The 24,185-nt window shown below is 37.2% G+C and overlaps 1 protein-coding gene across 1 annotated transcript in view; it reads left to right on the top strand.

The window, feature by feature from the left end:
• Window positions 1-23,739, top strand: part of STK32B (serine/threonine kinase 32B) — a 68,827-nt gene extending 45,088 nt beyond the window's left edge. Inside the window, exons 7-12 of the mRNA XM_053458270.1 lie at window positions 3,481-3,584; window positions 5,361-5,477; window positions 7,720-7,845; window positions 18,883-19,014; window positions 20,098-20,162; window positions 23,121-23,739. Coding sequence (XP_053314245.1) covers window positions 3,481-3,584; window positions 5,361-5,477; window positions 7,720-7,845; window positions 18,883-19,014; window positions 20,098-20,162; window positions 23,121-23,265 — 689 coding nt within the window. The 3' untranslated portion in view covers window positions 23,266-23,739. The remainder of the gene's footprint in view (window positions 1-3,480; window positions 3,585-5,360; window positions 5,478-7,719; window positions 7,846-18,882; window positions 19,015-20,097; window positions 20,163-23,120) is intronic.
• The last annotated feature ends 446 nt before the right edge of the window (window positions 23,740-24,185 follow it).

Genomic DNA, 24,185 nt, shown 5'->3' with positions numbered 1-24,185 from the left:
CGATGATCAGCCAGCATTCCATCTCATCCAACAGCATTCTGAGCGGCTCTGTTCAGTTTTAGAGAGGGTTTATGAATATGCTGGAACAATTTGTTCTGAATCACTTACTGCCTCTTCTCTTGTTTGCAAAGGTCAAGGTCCTTGGATAGAGCTTTGGGATTTCCTTTCTAGGCCATTGGCATTGATTGTATTTATAAAAACAGAAGCGTTCTTTTGAAATTCAGATAACATACAGAGAGCGAGTGAATGAATCACTTGATTTGCAATTTAAGGATGCTGTTTGTTTCTTTTGAGAAGAATATGCCCTTGATTGTAGCTGATGGCTGATATGTTGAGAGGATACAGAGAAAACATCAAAAGGAAGTTACCTTAACTGACTTAATGATGTCGAGTTGACCTTTATCTTTATGCCGGTTCATTTGCTCATGTAACGTATGCTCATCTGATTTAATGGATGATGATTAATAGCACTGACAATTACTGTGCTCCTGCAACCTAAAGCTAAGCTGTACATTAAGGATGTGCTCAATGCAAAAAAAAAAAGAGAAAAGCCTTGATTAGACATATTTTTGATTGTGAATGTTGATGAGATCTAAATGATCTCTGAATCAGTGGTATGCATATTTATTTAAAGCTTAATAAATACTTCATAGAATAACAGAGGTGAGTAAAATGGGATTAGGTCATACGAAGGGGACTGCAGAAATGAACAGAAAGAGATATGGTTGGAAAGATAAAGATTAGCGAGGAAGAGAGGCAACGAGGGAAACAATGAGGGAAACAAGGGTCTATTCATTAAAAGCTTAGCTTGCAGACAAGTTTTAGTACTGCGTCTCTGACATCATTATGTATTTCAAAAGTTCATACATCAGCGGCTTCTGCAAAGAGACGGGATCATTAACATTTTCTGAAAACGACATTGTGTATTAAGCATTACCAGCTTACCATGCCTTGCTGGAATACCTTTCCAGGGTTATTCATTATAATGTATAGTTGGTCAGTGGAAACTGTCATTTTTCTGCACATTCCAGTTTTAGTGAATAAAAATTTGGTACCGTAGTTCGAAAACAAAAAAAAAATAAAGATTTATCGGCCTAAGACGGGTGAAGGCAACAGGATCGACCTTTGGATTGCTGGAGCCCAATGCAAACTATATCTCTCGCTCCAGCATGTACATTACTGTGTAGAGGTCACCATGGCCTTGGAAGAAAGAGATATTCCAGGATAGAAACAAAAAAGATTTAGAACATCCAAGTCCCTTAGATTGTAAACTCGCGAGGGGGGTCCTCATAAACCCACCATTCCTGCCAGGAACTTTGAACCAAAATACTAGATGGCAGTTTATGGGACGGGTTCTCAACTCCTGATGTGTCTGTATGCATTAATGTATATTTGTTTTGTATGTGCTAACTGCCCCAATTAAACTGTACAGCCCTGCATTATTTGGTGGTGCTTGATAAATAAAAGGTAAAAAGAGTAAATGCCATATGGGTCTATTTTAACATTATTTCAAGGTGTGCCATATCTAGTTACATGAAATATACAGTTCAATTAACCGTAAAACCTGAGTCCATAGACTGTATAGGGGATGTGAAAGACAAAGGGAGCTTTAAAGTGAGAAACTGAGACAAATGTCCATAACCCTATCTTTTAGTTTAAAAAAACATTCTGCTACAAATGTGTCAGGCTCCACTTTCATGCTATTCTGGTACTTATCCTTATTTTGTGGATGGTAGATTTGTCATGTAGGTGACAGGTCTTTCTGTTACTACTGCCATAGGTTATGATGGTTATCTCAACAGTCTGAATGACATCCAGAATGATTAGCTCTCATAATAGTATGACAGAGGGTAGGTGCGGCATTGTACGGGGCCTCGGCTTATCAGTGCCTTCAGCAATCCCTGGTAATAATGCTCTATTTTAGAAATTTTGACAATAATAAATACTTGTAGAACCCCAAATGCACATGGGACCTAAATACAGATGCACATGCCTGTTGCTGTAAACATACGTCGTGGCATGCCTATAAATCTATTGATTTGTCCCTTTAGACATGATAGTATAGCGGAATTCATTATGTGTTATAATCAGATCAATCAATGGCATCTCTACCAGCCCTGGACCAAGATTTTCCTATGTGGTTGGATCATACTAACAAATATCTGCTTCTCAACTCTATTAATTCCATTAGTTTCATTAAAACTTTGGGGTACACGCAATGTTCTCTGTATGCATAGAAACCTGAGCTGCTTGTCAAGCAACGCGTTGTAATCTACTGCCATTCCACCCTTTTGGCAATTTGTAGTCGGAGATAATTGAAAATAGAATTTACTGCAATGGAATGGAATACTAATGGAACTTTTTCCATCTAAATGTGAAGGTTGTTAAAATTAAGTAGATTAGAAGAATCACCATGAACCTTGTTAACCTTGTAAAACCTTAAGCAAAATGGTGCCATTCTTTCACTTACATTATTCCTAATACTAAAGGGACCTATTTAATTAACTGTACAGTCATTATTATTGGGAAAAAAAGACCTTGGGTCATAGTTACCTGAATGTAAATGTGCTACGTTTCAAACCTAGTGGTCACTTGCTGCTTTTTAAAATTTTAAAACTATGCTGTTTACCACTTTTGTGGTTTTATTGTTGTTTTTATCATTATTATTATTATTATTATTATTATCATTATTCTATAGTGTCATCATATTCCATAGCGCTGACCAATGGAATTTTAAATGGCCCTTTCAAAAGTTTTAGAAGACTTTACAGGTTTCCATGAGTTAATTCATTAAGAAGGCTTTAGAACCTGGTTGGCAACATGCATTGAGATAGCGGCCCAAAATGCTTAATTCAGAGCCGTCTAGGGGCAGTTGACCCCTACACCCCCTTTCCAGTCCTCTTTTGTTCAGTGACAAACAATTTGTGAAACAATAAGGTACCAGATCGTTCAGTTTTGTGGTTCCACGTTTGAGTAAGTTCCTTTTTTTGTCTATAAAATCCTATGTGCAGTGAAGAATGCTGCATGATGTCTCCAACTGAGCTACAGGTGAGAACATAGATGTTCTTCAACTCCACTGCAACCCTTACAGGATCCTCCTAAGGGAACAAGTTGTCAACCTGACCTGACCTGACCTGGCCATACTGAACTGTGCCTCAAAAAATAATTTTTGAAGAGCAAATGTAATTGAGTGTCAAAGAGCTAATGTAGCAGGAAAATCTGTGAGTCAATCATTAAAATCCCAGAGTCATGGATATGAGTATTCAAAAGGCTTTAGAGGCTATTATATTACTACTGAAGCGGACAAACAGGGACAAAGCAGCCCAGTTCAGTTACAATACGTGATTATGGGGTTTGTAAGCTGTTTTCATTATTTTACCAGCTTTCAGTACTCTTCTTGTCTGTAGACCATGCCATATTTTTGATATTATTATAAATAAAATAAACCTTTATAAACCTTGTATAAACGTAATGTTTCAGCTCCAGAGGTGTTCCAGTCATTCATGGAGGTGGGACCTGGATATTCGTATCCTGTAGATTGGTGGTCGTTGGGAATTACAGCTTATGAGCTACTGAGAGGTTGGGTAAGAATTGTCATATGCTTTTTATGGAATATTTTAAGACATTTAGAATGACAAGTATTTCATCAGTGGTTATTTTTGGTGGTCACTTCAAATCAAATGTGCCAATCCATGTCACCCCTCAGTATACTGAGATATAAAAATGTTTTTTTTTTATAAATGCTTTTTTTTGGGGGGAGGGGCATGTTTCATAATTGAACTTTAGAAATAGTACACAAGGTTATCTATAGCCTCCATACAGATGAGCTGTCTCATTCCCACATCTTACATTTTAGAGCCTAGTATAATTCACACACATACCTAATGATACTTAGAATAATAATAATCAATAGATATAAGCCTCGATATATCATAGAATTAATGAGCTTTCTGTGTTTACATGAATATTTCTCACAACAACCTATCACTCTTTCACTAAGGTAAATATAAAGTGAAGTAATCAGGGGTTTTAGGTGTGAAATAACAGTGATACCGACACCAGTTAGTATTCTCAGATATCCTTCAAACAGAGTGGAATCTACATTGTCAGTTTCCGGGTTTGTTTAAAAGTGAAAAGAGAAAAGTGGTGAGCTTTGTAGCTTTGGCCACCATCTGCCCAGTGATTCAGATGCACTACGCTGAATTACTTTTAAAACATAAAATAAAATACATTGTCGGAAAACAGAAAAGCTATAGCTTTATTAATGACAAAAACTGATGTGTGAAGAAAGAAAGAAAAAATCATTCATGTCATCTTGTTTTGGCCAAATTATTATAGTTTTCCAAAAGTCATATTTTTGTATTTAACTATTTAGTGCTTGTTGTGTAAAATAAGTGCATCTGAGCATTGTAAATGTCCCCTCATCACATCACACGTCATATCTCGCATAAGCTATAGAAAAAGTACACATCATAAAACTATAAAAAAAAACAATTATTTCAATGTTTTAGCATAACTGGTCTGCCTAATGAAATACTTGAGTCCGTAGGCCTCCTCAAGCTATGCAGCGTCTTTCTAAATGAAATAGACTGCAAACTTGCATCTTATGATTTCATGTCCTTAAATCAGAAAAACATGCTGAGCTCCAGGTATTTTTTAGCCTATAAACATCCCCGATTAGTAAATTGGTCTGAAAAGATACAGTTTGTTTTTTCTACCGTCTTTAGCTTCTAACTTGATAAACCCCCAATTTTTGTTAAACGTTGATGACCGGAGATAGAAAGATGAGCTTCTCCTTGATTCATCTCTTGAATAATTTGTACTTCATGTTGTCCAGTTCTTTACGCGGGCTTCTTTTTGAATAACAACCACCAAAATAAATGGTTTTAATGAGAATCAAAATCACAAATTCGAGGCAGACTTCACTTTTTTAGCAGTGTAGTGGAAGACAAGATAAAGGACTATAGTTATCCTTAACTATCGTAGTTAGTCATATGGAAAGGTTCTACTGGACTCCAAACTTTGGATTTTTAGGAACGCATTACTACCTTTCAACAATTTTGTCCTGTACATACGCTACCAGGTAAGGTGAAGACCAGAAAGACTCGTAGAAGCTGAACACGAAGACTTCGCCAGCACCCAGGTCTCATAATTTATTTTAATGACCTTAGCTTGGCTTACTGAAGAAAATCTGATATCTTCGAACAATCACACACCTAATACAAAATATATTCTAGACTTGTCAGGGATGTATTTTTTCACTTAAAAATGTGTGCTATAAATATCACAACTGCAAATACAGGATATATAAATATATATATAACACAATTCTATATAACTCTATAATGCCTTGTTTTTAGAGACCTTATGAAATTCATTCAACGACGCCAATTGATGAAATTCTGAACATGTTCAGGGTAGAACAAGTGTATTATTCTTCCACGTGGTGCAAGAGCATGGTGGCATTACTTAAGAAGGTAAAATATAATCATGTACCTCATTTCTTTTCAAAATCTGTATTAACTTAAACAAGTAGTACATGTATTGATAACTAAGTTACTGGATGAAGCTTATGTTGATGTGGACATAGGAACTTATAATTATTAATAGAGCTTTTGACAGACGTGAGCTTTGGATACAGACAATTGTAAGTTTTGATATGGTTTATTCTGTTTGTTGAGAAGGACCATGTCCACCTTATCAAACAGGGGCTTGAGCTATAACTGCTTTAGGGGAGCACGTTTTGTTACAAGAGTATCTTTCTCCTCTGTCAGTTAGTACACTATGGTCAATATCAGCCATTTTACTGCCAGAGTCTCTATCTCAACCATGGATCTAAGGGTTCTCTGAAAATAAATGTTCATGTAAGAAAGGATGGGATGTGTTGCCCATTAAGATTGTTGAGACAGACCTGGCAAATGTTTAGTAAGAGAACCCTTGGAAAGAAGCTTGTGCTTCGGCAAGGAAGCCGACCTTCTACATTGTGTCACCATCACTGCTACTGATTTTATTATTATAGTCATCACCTTCAATAACTCTAATTTTAAGTCAATCGGAAGTCCCCCAAATTAAAGGCCAAAACCACATGAAGTATGGGCAGACCGGAAGGGGCCCAATGGTTATTATTTGCCGTCACTTTCTATGTTTCTATGTAAGTGAATCATAGCACTACACATGTCAAGTCAATTGTAACACTATTAAGACATGCAGGAATTGCATAAACCTAGAAATAATTTGATATTTGTGTATATATTATGATCCACTCTAAATATATTTTCATAAGGGAAAAAAATATTTCTATTTAACCTAAATCTGGTAACCTAGAGCAGGAAATGATGTAAGAACTGTTAAAAAAGACATGGAAATTATGTGTGTTTTTATGTAATATGACCTTGAAAACATTCTACTTCTAGTACACGCTTACTTTTATGATTATTAACTGAAAAACGCTCCTTGACTCGCCTGTAGACGTTAAGTGTACTTGACATCTTTCTCCAAAGAACAGCTCATCCAAACGCTCTTCTGAAAGCTGTTTCGACACCTAGAGAAATATGGAAAACGTTTCTTAGTACGATGTTTCATTTATTAACCCCTTAATGACAAAGCCCGTACATGTACGGGCTCAAAATGCATTGTTTTCAATGGGTTTAGGGACCGCCCATTGTCCTTAAGGGGTTAATCAATCCTCTCTAAAGCAACATCATACATAAACAAAAAATGAAGAATCACTGTACTAAGTGTCAAAATCATGTGGATCCTCTTTGTACCTTTTAGTCTTGACCCATTTTGTTTTCGATTTTTTTTTAAATAAAAAAATGAACTGAAGAAAAATGTTTATAAAAAATCCACCATGTACTTTGCTTAATTTACAAATTCCCTGTAAGCCCAAAATACCTCGGGGGTATATCTTACATAAAATCGATTGAAATCTCTCCTTGTCATACTCGGCCCACCAAAAGATATCACACACTTTGTTGGCCAATTAGCCAGTCAATGCTGATTCAATTAAAATACCATTATTGGCAATATTATTTCCAAACTAATGAACCTATATAACAGGATCATTATTTTTTGAACTAAATATGTTATTTCATTTCTACAATTGCTATACAACTGGTCGGACATTATTTAAAAACACATTATGATCTGAAGACCCTTTATGGGAAATGAAAATAAAAATTGTCTGGCTCGCCAATATAAGATGATTGCATCTCCATTAGGTATGAAACCTGGGAATACATTCACGTCTCCCTTCACATTTAGTTGAGTCGAGGCTTGTGGGAAATTTTGTGGTTCTGGAAAAATGAGCGCTCTGGAAATTTGTTAAGAAACCCCATTTTCCCAGAAAAAGTTATTGTCGGAGTTCATATTTGAGATAAATTTACCATGGTAATGAATAATAATTTTAGTAAAGATTATCATTGTACACAATAGTAAATGTCTTTGTATTAAGTTTGAGTACAAAGGAATACATCATTTATAAACAATATATGAAATAATGACCTATATTTATTGATATATAAAAACTATATCCATCTAAAATAAATATACTAACAGATTTATACAAACTAATTCTCCTTTTTTGCTGCAAACAAAAATCGTGTATGTAAGGATGTAACGATAAATGTTTCTGTCTTTGTCATATAGGAGAATATCATGTACAGTAAAATCTTAATCAGTAACCGTACTCACTGTCCACCCGTCTCTGTATTCTTGCAGCTTCTTACTAAGGATCCAGATTGCAGATTTTCAAGTTTCTCAGACATTCAAAGCTCCCCTTACCTGGCAGATATAAACTGGGATGCAGTTTTGGAAAAAGCTGCCCCCCCAAGCTTTGTCCCGAATGTAAGTTTCATTCTAAACATTACTGTTACTAATAGATTATGAACCTGAACTAAAATTGTGTTCATAATTTCATTTATTTTAAATTTACAGTAAACAGCCGAATTTATGAGCATTTCCCCTTTGGGTTCTGGACATATAAATGTTCTTTTGCTATTAGTGGGTTTAATATACTGTATGTCTATAAAATATAAAACCGGCAAGAAACTATTAATATATGTTTGTGTTGATACTTAAAATATTGGTTTTCATTAGGAAATGACATCTCTATATATTTCTTAGATTTGTAAATTTTTGGGGTGGTTAAAACAAAAGGCAAAGCTGCCAATGTTTGCCATGAGTATGTTATTGAGGGACGCAGGACGTGCTCATTCATGCACTTTTTCTGTAAAGCTCTTTTCCACGCTTTATTATTTTGTTGCTGGAAGGACTCCAGGCCAGGGACTGATTATACATCAGGGAAAACGGGCAGACTTGAAAGGTTGAAGGGTTCGCTGATCTGCCAAGGACTCGTCTGATGGGCATGACATTCGTCATGACTACTTCAATGACTGTCACTCTCATTGGCAGCTCACGTCAGACAAGTTATTTACCTAGGTCCACATTTTATCTTTTAAATCAAGGTTTCTAGGCGTGGTGCTTGTCAAATACTATTTAGACAAGAGCCAATGTTCCTGTTTGATACAGTTCAGTGATTGTTGTCTGTCCTTATTCTGTCCTTGCTATTACCTGCCCCTTGTTTTGTTTCTTAGTTTGACTCTTAATTGTGCTTTGACTCTTTTTTACTTTGATGTTTGTGTTGTTTCTCTTTTTGCTTTATCTCTGGGGTCGTCATTATGAAGCTTGGGGATTTCATGATAAGACTGGCTAGTGTACTGACTTGTATTGTGTGCAGTGCATAATTAGTGGCCAAGTGATACTCTATTTAAAAACAATAATGGTCAGCATTTAAATAGGCAATTAATCATAAACAGTAATAACATGGCAATAAAACTCTCTGCAGTTCTAGAACCAAATATGCCTCAGGCAGTGGAGGAAATTATTCCAAACATACCGTATTTGCTCGATTATAAGACGAGGTTTTTTCCAGAGCAAATGCTCTGAAAAATACCCCTCGTCTTATAATCGGGGTCGTCTTCTAATCAGACCCCAAAAAAATGGCTGGGGCCATGCTGCTTACCGGTCGCGAGCAGCGTCTCTTCCGTTAGAAGCAGGAGGACAGGAAGCTTGTAGCTTCCTCACAGAACTCTATCTCCCCCTCCCTCCTCTGGGGGCGGGGCCAGAGAAGTTGCTGGTACAGCCGGTCCCCTGCAGAAGTCTTCGAGTGAGAGATCTGCAGTTCAGGTAAGGGGGTGGGGGAGGGTTTTTGGGTAAGTATGTGTGATTAATGTGTGAAGCATGTGTGATTAATGGAATGAATGAGTATTTAAATGTTTGTGAATGTGTGTTTGTGTGTGATAGCATGGATGTGTAAGGGGGGTGGGGGTTGTAGCATGGCATAGGGAGGCTGTAATCCCACTACTATCATCCCCAGGTTCCAGCATGTACTGGCTGCCTTGGCTTGATAGGAGTGTGATTGCTGTTAGCAGCAATCACACTCCTATCAAGCCAAGGCAGCCAGTACATGGTGGGTTAAAAGGCATATCATGGGGCTGAGTGGCATATAGGGGGTTAAAATGCATTTCTGGACCTCCAGAAATGCATTTTAACCCCCTATATGCCACTCAGCCCCATGATATGCATATATACCTCCAGAAATGCATTTTAACCCCCTATATGCCACTCAGCCCCATGATATGCCTTTTAACCCCCTATATGCCAGAGTGGCATATAGGGGTATAAGGCATATCATGGGGCAGAGTGGCAAATAGGGGGGGTATAAAGCATTTCTGGGGGCAGAGTGGCATAACTGGGGGGGGGCAGGTTGGCAAATAAAAGGAAATTTAAAAAATATATTTACATGAATTAATATTTACTGGTAAAACTTTTTTTCCTATAGGGTCGTCTTATATTCAGGCTTTTTGTTTTTTTCCTAAATTTATATTTTGATTTTGGGGGGTCGTCTTATAATCGGGGTCGTCTTATAATCGAGCAAATACGGTATTAACTGATTCTCCAGCATTAACAAAATATGAGTATCTTATTCTCCAAATATCTTGAAATAGAAAAAAAGGGAGGGACGATGATGAAAAGCGAGAGATTAGTTCCAACTTGAAATATTTAGCACATTTCTATTGAACTTATGCTGTCTTTTTAAAGTTTACTATATCAAGAGTTTTAAGTGCGATTGGGAAACTGCAGACTGGAGGTTGAGTTTATACCTTACCTATTCAGATGGACTGTGTTGAAAGGTAACAAATTGGCCAAATTCTTTGGCAGAATAACACTTCACCGAGTACAAAGAAGACTTTAATTAACTTACCCAACAGCCCTCATTATCAGAGTACATGGAATTCACTATATCAGAAAATCATGCAGAAATAAGAGAAGGTCGAGCGCAACTGCATAAGCCACGTATCTCCTGCTCCACCACTTGCGACAGAAGCAACGCTTCTAATCCCATCGCAAACAATTGGAACAATGATGTGTTAGATTACAATAAATGATTGCAATAAATGACGGGCATTCATTTCTATTAGGATTGTCAAATCCAGATTTAGTGTACTATAAGGAGTGCTTATGATTACCATGGGATGATGGCATCTACGCGGTTCTGTGAGATTATCCATTGTTCTTAAAGTTCCCTATCATGAAGATAACTTTTGTTTGTTGACCGTTCATTTTAGTGTTGACAGTTGTATAGTTTGCTTTATTTATCTTATACTGCTTTGTAATTGCTTGCTAATTATATGTCCTGCGTTCATGTCTTCTCTGCTAAAAAAATACAGAATGATTGATTTGTGGCTTTGCTTCTAAATATCCGTTTCAGGGCAATTCTGGCTTTTCTGTCCAATGTACCACTATATGAATGTTGCTGCTTAGATTTGTAATACAAAAAAAATGTAAAATTCAATATTTTAGGATATCTGACATATTAAATGTTACTGTATTATGCAGTGCTACTATCCAGTGCTATTTACAAAGATTAGTAATCACACATTAAAACATAAATCATTGTTATGGTTAAACTGTTTTATCTAAAGTCTAAAGATGAATAGATTTGTAACCAAAAAATAAATATGAATTTTATCATATCTGTTATTAAATGTATTTAATTGTACCCCAAAATTGATTTGATTATTTAGAACTGAAGGTTAAAATCCCCCCAAAAAGTGACTTGTAATAGGAACCTAAGCACTTAAATTAAGATCTCAGGGAGAAATTCTCCTGCCTTGTTTGCAAGTCATTAGAGCTAAAATAAATTTTTAAAGCCATATTAAAAATCATGTTAACATTAATATTGCGCTAATTACATTAGGAACCATAAATTACGTTACAGACAAAATAGAATTGTTTAGAAGATATTAAATCAACATGACATTTATTTAATAATGGGATATTAGAATAATGTTTTTACACATTATGTGCTTTAGGGTTCTGGACTAGATGTTGAATTCCGTGAGGAGCATGGTCTTTATATGGCATATAAATGTTATTTTTATCTGTCTCCTATGATTTTATAGAGATAATATACCTTTTGGTTAGAGACAGGACTTTCTCTGGAGCATTATAGCATATTATGAGAGTTACAGGACATGATTTGGTCAAATGTTTGTTCAATCCAGCTCTTCCCATGTTCTAACTGAACTCCATGTTCTGCCGAATCTGGGTCAAACCCAGGAGTTTGGTGACGATGATGATAATAATACCAATAATAATAATAATAATAATAAAAGTGCTGTGCTATGGTCTGTCTTTGAGGTTAAGTTCTCTTAAAGGTGTGAGATATCAACATAAAAAGATGAAACAATGGGCTTGAGAAAAGATAAATGATTCCAGTGACATATATATCATAAAACTACAATACCATATAATAAAGGGGACCTGTCACATTATAGATCATCTCCAAGTCTAGTTCGTGTAACTATATACAAAATATTTATTATGTTTACTATTTCTTTTGGCTGAAGCACTAATAAAAATTTACAACAACTCTGAGAGCAGCCAGGAAGTGCAGAACGACTCCCTGCTTGGACTGACAATAGGAACCTAATGGAATCTTCTTTGACGTATAATGGCAAATTATGGAAAATTGCATGGCCTGCCACAGCTATGCCCGTGGCAAATGTCAGGAAATATATGTACTAATAAAGTAATAATGGAACATTGAATAAATATTGTAATAGCACAACTCATAAATGGTTTTCAGTGCTGGGTCCAATTGACTTTTTATCTTAGATGCGATAGGATCCCTTTAAGAATAACCTTCTGGTAGATCCATGTTTCAAGATATAATTTCCCTTCAGACTTCTTGATATGATACATAGACACAGGGCTGGAATATTCTCGGTGAGGATAACTAGTGAGAATCTAGATAAGAGACAACCTCAAGTCTTCCAGTTATCGAGCACGCTGTCCATAATTCTCACCCAGCTTGGTCTGTAGCAAGCAGATGTAGCAGATGGTTGACTAAACGTGCTCAATGAAAATGTGATTAACTCCTAGTTCATGAAATATGGTGGGACACCAAAAAATTTAAGGTTAACCTCCCATAAAAGGGCAAAACAAGAGAGGGAATAATAATTACCAAGATGCAACAATATGGCAGAACAGAGAGTGACAATTTGATCATTTGACTTCAAGAGACTCCAGGTTTACAATAAAACGAAATATATTGCATATAAGACAGACTCTCTGACTTGTAAATAGCTGTGTACCCAACAGTCTAGTGCAAATCCCATCCCATATATATATTTTCAGTAGACTTGCACATTAATTTTCGTGTGTTTTCATGCCAAATGTTCCCATTTCATCCATTCGTCCATATAAGGAATGAATGCAACATTGGATGAAAAATACAGAAAACAAATGTGCGCAATACAAAAATCTTTATCCATTTGTTTGTCGCGGCAGCCGCCATTTTGACTACACTAAGAGGCGGAGAATCTCGCCACTTGAATTCAACTTCTTCTATGTGCTTATTTCTTGATTCCATGGCGACCCAGACGGACGAATGGGATTTCCTAAAATGAAAATGTAGGACGAATTTCGTCAAATACGAAAAAATTTCCCCCAAAAAACGAACACGAAAATAAACGCAAACTTTGGTGTGCTTGGGTGGTGAGACATTCTTATGGTCAACGCAGCCCTGCTTCTGGCCAGTCAGGGTCTTTTCTAATTTACATACCTTGTTCAGGCTTGACGGAGGTAGGAGTTAAATTGTATTATAATTTCACTGGTCTACACAGCGATATTACCCACCATTTTATCACTCCATTCATTTCTGAGTAGGTCAACTTTAGTGTGTAGAGATAGTAGACCCCCTCCCCCCTTATTCTACTGGTCTGAACTCTTGGTCATTTTGGCTTCATTTTCTATGTGAAACCTGAAGAAATAAATTGAGTTCTTCCTCTATTGGTCCATAGTGCATTGTTGTGTTTATAATATTGCTGAATTACAATGGAAAACCTGAGCAGAGCATATTTTAGCAAATTCACCGGGCTATGTGTTAATTAATGAGCACGTTTCATATCACTGCACATGGCATGATTTAAAATTCTGTTTAAATCACTCTATGTATTTGTTTTTGTTAATGCACGGTAATAAATGGGCAATAAACATTCAACTTGCCAAAGACCCCTCACGGATAGCAGTCTGTCTGTGTGTTCTGCTGCCATCTGGAATAGTTTCATAATTATGCGTGTATACAATATTCCCTCTCGGCCCAAAGTGATCTGCATGTTATGGCCTTGGGCTTATACAGTGAGCGGTTCTGGAGCTAACCATCTGTTTTGATTCCACCAAATAACCTCCGCTATTACGGACTTAAACTCAGTTAAAGAGACATTTCCTTCACTCTGAGGCATCCAAAACAAGATCATTATTATCAGGTATAGTAGTGTAATTATAAAAAGGAAGCAAATGCTGCAGAATATGTGCCAGTAGAAGTTAAAGAGACGGTAAAAAGTTTTGGAATCTTGTAACCAAACGATTATTGATATGGAGTAGATGCTATGATATCCTCAAAGTAGACGACAGCACAACGAGAAGAGCTTGCAAGCCACAAAGTAGTCAAAGTTGCCTTTGTAGTGTGGACCTGTGGAGAACCTGCCTAAGAACCCCTCATTTGATGGATGTCTTTTAATTAGAACATCCCTTTTTATTCCAGATCTGTCCTGCTGAAGCCAGGACCAGTGCACCCTAATTCTGCTACTTGGGACATCAGGTACTAAAGCTGGCCCTACTCACACTGACCTGATTAATTTACGCCACCATGGGTTGCTATGGTTTATACCTTAATAGTCTGTTTTTCGTGAACAGAGTCCGACGGTACCATTTACAGTCCTTACAATAAGCCAGGGCACTAACACTAGAAGAGTACTTCTGAGGTTGCCTCTCTTTTAATTAGCTCTAGACCAGACCTTTGCTGTTTGCTTAATGCTCTTCATCTTCTATAAGAACCTACCACTCTATTTCCTTCAATAATTCCCTCTCACGCGATTTCCCTACAGGAGGATACAATTACTCCATCGCATTGTAATGCTAATCCGTGCACAGAAACCAAGCGCAGAGTGTCAATTTTCTTCTTGCTTCTGTACAAATATTATTCCAGAGCTTTGACTGTCTCCTCTCATTGCGAGACACGTAATTACTGCCGTTTCTTCCTATAGCATGGCTTTTTCAAGCATTTTCCAGGATTTAATTGAACTTCATAAAACGAACTCTCCACTATACAGTATTCAGCTTGCGTTGTTGTAAAATTCAATCATATTCACCTACTGAGATATGCCAATATGTCTTCTGTGAACTAACTCATTTTGTTAGAATTGCTGCCAGTGAAATGTCATGTTTACCGGGAGGAGTACCACATTATGACCATGCATATTTAATATAGTACATAACATCTCATCCATATTCAATCAGCGTACATTTTGGCAGAACGCGTTGGCTGCCTCCAAACATTTCATGTGCCAGCTGTATTCTCTGGCATCAAAACCACAGGCTTTAAAGGAGAACGCTAATATGCCTGGATGCCATCAGAAAATATCTGTTTACTAAGTAGTGTTCTGACATATAAAGTTTTTTATGACTTATGAGCAATAATTATCATTAGTCACTGGGGAAATTGTGTAGTGTAATTTGTGTAATTTTTCTTATTTTACAATATGTAGATGAAACATCCCATAAAACACATCATGATTGCTAAGAGGTCTCATATATGAATAAATATAGGGACACCTGTTCTCTTCCCCCATTTTCACGTCTATCCTGCCAGGGTGGACAAAGTAAATAGAGATCAAACTGTTGTTAACCTCTGTCTCCCAGGGTATGTGGATCAGTTTCTTCTTTCTTCCGACAGGAGAGTGATGTTTGGCCATGTCCACTTGCATCCCACTTCCCACCATTTCCTCCCGCTGGTAACTTACACTGGGAAGAATGGTGCGTTCTTTTGGTTAGTTCCCTAAATCCTGTTCCCTCTCTTGTCTTGGTCGGTATGAATTAGAGTGCCGGGGTGTGACATCATGTTTCAGCTTCCGCATTTATTGCCACAGCAGGCCTCCAAAAAATCTGGATGCCTTTACCCTTGACTACAGAAACCCCATTATTACACCACAGCCAGGAGGACTTTTCTTTTGTGGCTAGAGGATTTGGCAGGCTACCTTTCATGATCATGTTAGCCCAAGAGAAAGTTTTTGAAGGGCCAACGTAGAAGGATCCCATCTGAAAAAGAGACCTCAGACATCATGAAAACTCATGTAACTTTACACCTTTTGTATATTGTACAAATAGAAGGTGTCAACTTTGAGGGACATGCAAACCATTAACAATAGCAAAATAACAACAAAATAACAGCAAAAGTTTGACTTTTAAACATAACAAATGTATTTCATTCATAAATTAGAGTGCAGAAAATGAAAACTTAAACATGATTTACAATAACTTTTAGATTCATGTTTGGCATGTAAACCCTTTAAAGATTTAAAGTTGGTTTCATGTCTCATCTGAATTTAAGAGGTCTATGCTGAGGAGAAATCATAAAGTCATTAAATATACAAAAGAGCCTTGAGGTTTTAAATCTGTTTGGTAGAAATTAGAATGTATGATTTAGGGCAAAGCGGGGCTGGTGCCATATGGCCAGTCCGGGCCTGGTGTAGGAAGAATGTAATATTCTTCTTTGAGGAAGGTAGAGAAGCCCTCTAATATTACATGGTGCCCAATGTGCATCTGGACAACTATAACTGACCATTATATCATGGGAACCTACTTAGCAACAATATACTTATCTGACTTACATAATCCACAAACACCAATACTGGGAAATTATGTTTTATTCGCTTTTAAATATAATTAAAGTTTTAGCTCTGATTATGCAGTTCTGTGGAGACACAGGTCGAAGTTTCTTTATCAAACTACCTCTCCCCCCCCAAACCAAAGTGGGAAAAACAAGAAATATGTAATAGTATAGAAAATGGCCGTACTTTTATATGTAACATATCTCACATAATTGTTACATTATTACTTAGCACTCTATGTCCCTCACTTACAACAGAAGTCACACAATCCGCTGCAGAAAAAAAAGTGAATTGGCGAACTAAATCATATACAATTACTACGGGTTCCATTTCTCACCAAGCCTAGAAAAACAGAACACTTAATCTGATGGTTGGTATATTATAGACACTGGATACAATCACGGACATTTCTAACTAAAATTACATTTTAAAACCATATTTTTCTATAGTCTCAATGCAGCAAAATATTACGTCAAAACCCGTCTACTATAATAACCAATCTCCAGTGGTGTATTCACTGTAGTTATTCTATAGTATTTGTCCTTGGCTGCATCTGGTTCTGTGTCTAGAAAGTCCATTCACGTAGTCTCATTAGCCACTCCTGGTAGTCCCTGTTTTAGAAGTTAAATGAAGTGGATTAATAACTGCCCCGTGCCCCTTTGTCATGGTTATTAAATGGTGACAGAGATTTTCCAAGCATGTTAATTAGTGTTGCTACGCCTGTCACTTGATCGGTGCTTATGAGACCGTGATAAGTAAATAAAAATGCTTTGTGGTATCAGAATAATGCACATTTTCCAGATTTGATATTGCAAAGCACAATATCTCTGTTAAAAATAATAAAAAAATAAACACGCACTTATGTGCGAAGTATAAATCTATGATGTCATACATCAATATTTCTCTTGTACAGTGGTGGTCATCCAGCTCTATTTAAATAACCGGTGTTAATATTCCCATAATCTCCACCGTGCAAAAGAGATCTATGAAGTGAAACCTGGAGAGACGGGATTTGTTGTATGTGACATTTTAAAAGTTTTGTATTTTTTGTGCATTTTATCAGCACACTAAATCTTCATTTTCAGACATACCTCCTTAAGGCCGGTCTTGTTTTTTCTTCTTAGTTTTGTTACGGTATTCTATTAAAATGGGTGGTTCTTGGTATTACTAAAATTAAACTGATATCAGTTCTGTTTGAAGTAAATTCACATTCTGCAATGGAAGCAACTGGAATCAAAAGTCTTCCATTGATTCAAGAAGGCCTCAATCTTCTAGTGGAAAAGATGGATTAGTGTTCCGTAACACGTTGTTATTGAATAGTCCGGTAAGACGTATGTCTGCCTAACGATCTCGTATATCAGTTTATAGTCCGTGGGTCTATGCTGTTAAATTTATTTACCGAAGCCTGAATATAACATATCCTGTTCATCACACCCACATATTGTGTGCAGTTAAAAAACCACAATCAATGGAAAACGGTCAATTAATGGCTCAGTTTTAAACCTAAAAATATGAAGAAGTCCATCAAAAGATCACATGACCTGGTTGTCATGGAAACATCTACTCCTATATTTGCCAGTCTTACTAACCATGGTGCTGAGTGCTCTGCAGAAAGGTCAATGTGTCTTTCATCTTCAAGTCCTTTATAAAGGCATGTTCTCCGCAGATCAAATGCTGCTCAGCTTCCTATCGAACTTTTATCGGCTCATTTAAACTACTAATAAAGTGTAACCGATTCTTCTTCCATTGGCGTTATCAACATACATATTGTATATGGGAAAGTCTTATTGCACCGTTGCATTCATTTCTATGGTGATCATTTTGAAAACCTAACACTTGAATTGCTTTTTAGAAGTAATGACACAAAAACCTAGCTATCACGATAAGCCGGTTCCCCATTGTAGATTTGCCCCTTTCCGTAGTTCTTGTTTCTAAGTCCCTATTCCACACATCGAAGAAAAAGCCAAGGGGGATGTTAAATCACACGGAGTTTAAGTTAAAAAGACATGGTAATGTGTCTTCATGCTTCCCCAAATGAACTGCTTCTCCTGGAGATCCGCTCCATTATCCTGGCCTCCTGGAGCACTTCTGCATCAGGGCAGGGCACCAGCTCGCACCAAGGGAATAACATCTTCCCTGATTGGAGGAATGGAGGACAGGTTGTCCCCGTGTTCCGAGCTGAGACTCCACCTTGATGCAGCAGTGTTCCAGGAGGCCAGAATAATGTAGATGGATACGTGGTGAAAAGAAAAGGTTTCTGCACTTCTCTTTCTCTAGGGATCCACCTGCATGATTATATGTATTACTATTATTATTAGTAGTAGTAGTAGTAGTAGTAGTAGTATTATTATATAGTAATGTTTCTGTGAAAATACCAGAAAGGGATTGAACAAACCAGTTATATTATAAAGGGAAGCTACAATTATATGCACAGCTAGGAATTTTGGGGTGAAGTCCTGCTTCCCCAGGTGTCTGGGACATTTTCCTTCTTCTCTGGACATGGGAGCGATGCTTTGACCATTGCCACTATATCCAGTTATTATTATGGACATAATGAAACATACCATAAAGGTGATGCAGTTCAGGTAGGGTTCAGCATTCATTAAATGAACTGATTGCTTGCATGGTTTTTTTTCTCCCACAACAGAAAGGAAGATTGAACTGTGATCCAACCTTTGAACTAGAAGAAATGATTTTAGAGTCCAAGCCGCTCCATAAAAAGAAGAAAAGACTTGCCAAATATAAATCAAAAGAGGCCTCCAAAGAAAGCTGCCCTATGGTAAGTTCATTAAGACTGCAGATTATGTGAGGGGCAACGAAAGGCAGACAGTTATCAGCCATGTCCAAAACCCCACCAGATGTTCTGTTTGTCAGGGCCATCTTCAAATTCTAATGGGACCCTGTTTGCCCCTAAATCTCAAATCTCTGTTTGCACTCAACCTTGCATAGTAATACATTGTATGCCTTTGTCACCACAATAACATAAATCCTTAATGTTTTTTTGGGGGGGTCAACTCACCCTAAGTCATCCTAAGCATGTTAGATTCCAAACTCACACGACATTGCTGTCAAAAAGACACGTGCAATAAATGCATGTATACATAATATTTGTGTGTGCAGGCCTCGAGGTTACTAAACTGACACTTAAAATGTTTACATTTGTAGCAGAAGTTCAATTAAATAACTTTGAAGTGGTAAGTTTAATTGAGCAATGATGCTTTACTTAATTTATTAACCATGTCTAGGGGAGATATCTTACTGATTCAGAATAAAATGTGTTTTACCTTTAACTCTTTTGTGCTAGTACCTATTTAATCAGGCATTAAATTGTGAGTGTTAAACTTCAAATTCATGAGCCTTGTGGGATGTAAAATTAGTTTTTCATCATCTAGACATTTTTCCTAAAAATCTATCAGCATTGAACAGTTTGGGGGTGAAGTTTAGTGTCCATGATGTCATAAATGTATTGAAAAATTGGGATTTTTCCAGTAATACCGTACTAAATACATAGTACATAAGGTTGAAAAAAGACCTTTTTCTAGCCCTGTCATGCCTTTCTTAAAAAAATATCCAGACCCCCTTTGAAGGCATCTAATGTATTGGATAACACCACCTCCCTTTGCCGTGAATTCCATACCTTTATTGTCCTCACTGTAAAGAATCCCTTCTTTTGTCGTCTATGAAACCTGCGCTCTTCCAGTCTCAGAGGGCGTCCTCTTGTTCTTTGTACTTTAATGTAGTTAAAATTCCATGAGATTGTATTGCCATGCAGGGGGTAATTGGTGAGTATCTGCGGGGTATTACGTCGGCGTTGTTTTGCGTTGACATTGCATCATGATCAGCTTACGTTACTATCTTGCAGAACGGGCACCTGCAGCAGTGCTTGGAAACAGTGAGGAAAGAATTCATCATATTCAACAGAGAAAAGTGAGTGCATTTATCAAAACGTGTACGTGTTCTACAAGGAAAATTGCCTTTGAAACGTTGGAGGTTATTTTTTTAGCTGTTACTGGCAATGATTAATGATTGTGACTACAGGTGCAAAAGGCCTTTGCTGGCAGACTTTGTATGATTCCTGGTGTGAGACTGTTTATTGATTAGTCGTGTTCCTTGCCTGTAATGCGGTAATGCGCAACTTTCTTTATGCTCGAAATCACAATTAGTGGGAAATGTTCGTAAACAGAAGTATGTAGAATAATCCTCAGAAAGCCAGCGTGTATAGCGGGAAGTGCTGATCCGGGCTGTAAACGTGACACCGATGTAAGAAGCCCAGCTGTGAATGACTATTCAATTTTGGAACCTTAGAAAAACACCAGTATAATATATACTTGGATTGTCATATGATATTAGCCATCTCAGAATGAAACTTATTGGGGGTGCATGGTTTTTTTTCTCCCACACAGAAGATTGAACTGTGATCCAACCTTTGAACTAGAAGAAATGATTTTAGAGTCAACGCTCCCTTGCATGCACCCTCCTGGGCTACCACTAGATAAAAAAAATGGGGCTATTAATTCCCCATATCAAGCATAATGGGTGTCCTTCGATGTACACCTCCATCCCAGCATCTGTACTTTACCCCCTCCATCATTCTCAGTTGGTAGCATGGGACAGTGGTTGGGGCCCCTGTGGAATGTTTGGACCCTTAGTAGCCACCCATTTAGTCCTGCCTTAATGGTGGATCTGAAGAATATAATTTATGTACAATAATAGGTAATTAAGTTCCAAATGTCATTTTTTTTATCAAGGTAGTGAAGTTGATGCAGTTTTTAAAACTTAAAAAAAATTTCTATCACAGCGACTTACTGATGGCGGAAACCAAATGATTATAATAATTGTGCTTATTGGAACCTTTATGTGCCAGAAGGTAACATAAATTGCATTCCTTAGCATGTTAACCAAACCTTAAAACTTAGTAGATCTGTCATTTCATTCTTTCCTCTGAAGGTGTAATCAACACTAAACTTATAAACAATGCAAACTTTGCTACAGCAACAACCATAGTGCCTGCTTTGGGTCAAATGACAACATTTCCTTTAAACAAATGTGCATGATTAAGTAGTTACTCTTTTAAAGGTGTTTGGCACGTAATAGTACAAAAATGGTGTTTCTAATGCTGAGTTCTAATGCCGAGTTTAAATTCAGCCAGCTAATTAAGCCACCTTTATTCAAGGGGGATCTCAGCTGTGATATACCAGTGAGCATCAAAATCAAATGTCATTATATCACAGTACCAAATGAAGACGTCCGCTCCAGGCTGTGACCCAAAAGCCTGCCCATTTACCCTGAAAACCCCAGGGTTCCTCTGTATTTTATATATATAAGGCTGTACATACAGTATATATTTTAAATACCTATACGCAAACAGACAGATTGACATAGTTCCCTACGCAGGTCCAAATATACAACTTCGTCTGTCCCAGGACCAGGACCAGGTCCCCCCCATCCCAAAGATCATAGAAGTCTCCATGAAGGCTTTGTAGATGTGATAGAGGCAGGAGGATTTATTATATATTGCAGGACAGCGCTTGGCCATTTAGCTTCTAAGATATATACAAATCTATACGTAAAATACTGCAGAATACATACTGCGCATACATATCTGCCGTGTGTATAAATAGTATATTACGCACATTGTCAAGAAATGAAAAATAGGATTTTAAGATGTTTCTGTATAACAATATTGTATGACTTCTTTGTGTTCTAAGTAGAACAAATTAATTGGGGGGTCAGGGGGGTTTACATGTGTGAGTCAAATAGTTGAAAATGTCATCTTTTCATATGGGAACTTCTGATCTCTCTGAAACAAGACAAAAAAAAATCTAAATCGTGCCCCTCTGATAATTTTGCTGAATAGGTAAGGGCTTTTCACCCGGTCCGTTCTATGAGGATTTCCATTCCGAGGCTTTCTTTATCTTTTAGAACGTTATGACTTCCCTGAAAGTGGGTCACAATGATCGTAGATCCACGTAACATGTATCAGGTATATTGTTTGCTGGCAGGCCTTATCGGAAGCAGACAGAGGGATAAATTAAGGCACAATGTGAATATGGTTACGCAAGCACATTCTGCGTCTGCCTTCCCACTGTGAATAAGAAACCGCGTTCTCTTGTGAAATAAGAAGTCTTTGCTGTCACAGATTTCAAATCACTTTTATTGTTTATTAAAAGTAATGAGAAATTCAAATGGAAATACAGCAAAGATTTGTTTACTCGGTGAAAAAATTTCATTTTTCAAAATGTTTTCTACAATTGCCTCGGGGGTATCTAGCGTCGTCCTTAAAAGTCACAATTCTGCCAGACCTTGGTTATTCCTCTGATTAAAATACAAACACTGGGGATAAATCTCAGCTTTTAGTTGATATTAGATCCTCTTCTAAAACTTAAACCTCTCAACTCAGCTCCATCTTAAGTCTCCACTTGAACTTGGATATTCTCAAAAAGTTTTGTTGCACTCAAGTTGGTGGCAGTGATCAGGAGTGCAGTTGGAAGAAGAACTGGTTCCTTGTCCTTCAGTTGTCCTCTAGCTTAAACAAGTTGTTGACTTCATTTGAACTTAAACTGTATCTCATTATTTCTGCATCCAATATAAAATGTCCTTAAAATATGACAAATATAGTAATATAGATTGTAAGCTGGTTTGAGCCGGGCTCTCCTCACCTGTTGTCTCTGTAAGTCAAATTGTTATGTTACATACTACTTGTTATGTCCTGTCTACCCATTGTACAGCGCTATGGAATTTGATGGCGCTATATAAAACAATAAATAATAATAATTAAAAAAAAAAACTAAAGAAAATACCAGCTTTATGGCTTTCTTATTATTTTAAGCTGGAATTGATTTCGGTTCTAGAGTTTCCTAACTTCTTATGTGTTTTCCTGGCTAGGCTGAGAAAACAACCTGAGCAATGCGGACACACGCCAAATGGAGAACGCAGAGGTCACGGCCAGCCACACTTAAAGCTGCAAGACGGACATAGCACCAACAACAACGTTCTAGTTCAAGGTTGCACCCGGGGTTACAGCAGCTAGTCCCTCGCGAAGGAGATGGTGGGACGATTATGGGTTCATTGCATGCCTTCACACAAAACCGCGAACTGCTCTTTAACATGTGATCTATTTACACAGCGTCCAAGCACAGCCTAGCACTAGAACCTTTTACACGTGGCACAAATGTTTCTTTTGTAAAATACGATCTAAATATACGGGAAAAAAAATGTTACATTCCATTTTTGAGTGGGGAAAAAAAATATGACCTTTTACAATGTCCTGGAATAAAACTTGAACATAGATTTTAGTTGTTATGCTTTTTTAGAGATATTATATATGGTGTATGGTCCGCAAATGATTCATTTTAAATGAATAACATTTGCAAACATAAAGGGAAGCCACGGGACACAAATTCTAAGTGTCACATACGCTATATAGAAGCACAGTGTGGTATCTAAGTATTTCCGTATTCCTATTTGAATACTTAATTGATCTGCCAATCTGGAACTCACCATTTTAGATTATATTGTGACATATTATATATATATAATAATATATATATATAAACCTTTTTTCTAAAGTTTCCTTATAAAGGAAGAGTGATTGAAGGAAAAGTCAAGCCACCATTTAAGTCCCATTAAGCTTTGTGATCCCAACACCCTACCCAGTTTCAGAGACTCCCATGAGGATCACCCAGATAGGGAGTCGTGGATTTATTGGTGAACCAAGCAGTAGAGGAAAAGGCATTTGGGGAAAATGATGGTTTGATGTTATTGAGACAAGGACACTGGAGATTCCCTGATCAATATGGGTCCGCGTGCTGCAGTCAGAGAAAATCCATTGAAACTGTCAAATAATCTAAAAATGTTTGGGAAGCCACGTGTTCCATGTTGCTTTCATGTTGCTTTCTGGCTACTATAACACATTGTAGTTAAGATGTTAAAAATGCATCTGCTCATTTC

This window comes from Spea bombifrons, chromosome 1 (assembly GCF_027358695.1).
Source record: "Spea bombifrons isolate aSpeBom1 chromosome 1, aSpeBom1.2.pri, whole genome shotgun sequence".
Taxonomy (NCBI): Eukaryota; Metazoa; Chordata; class Amphibia; order Anura; family Pelobatidae; genus Spea; species Spea bombifrons.
This window is presented reverse-complemented; position numbering and strand designations above follow the sequence as displayed.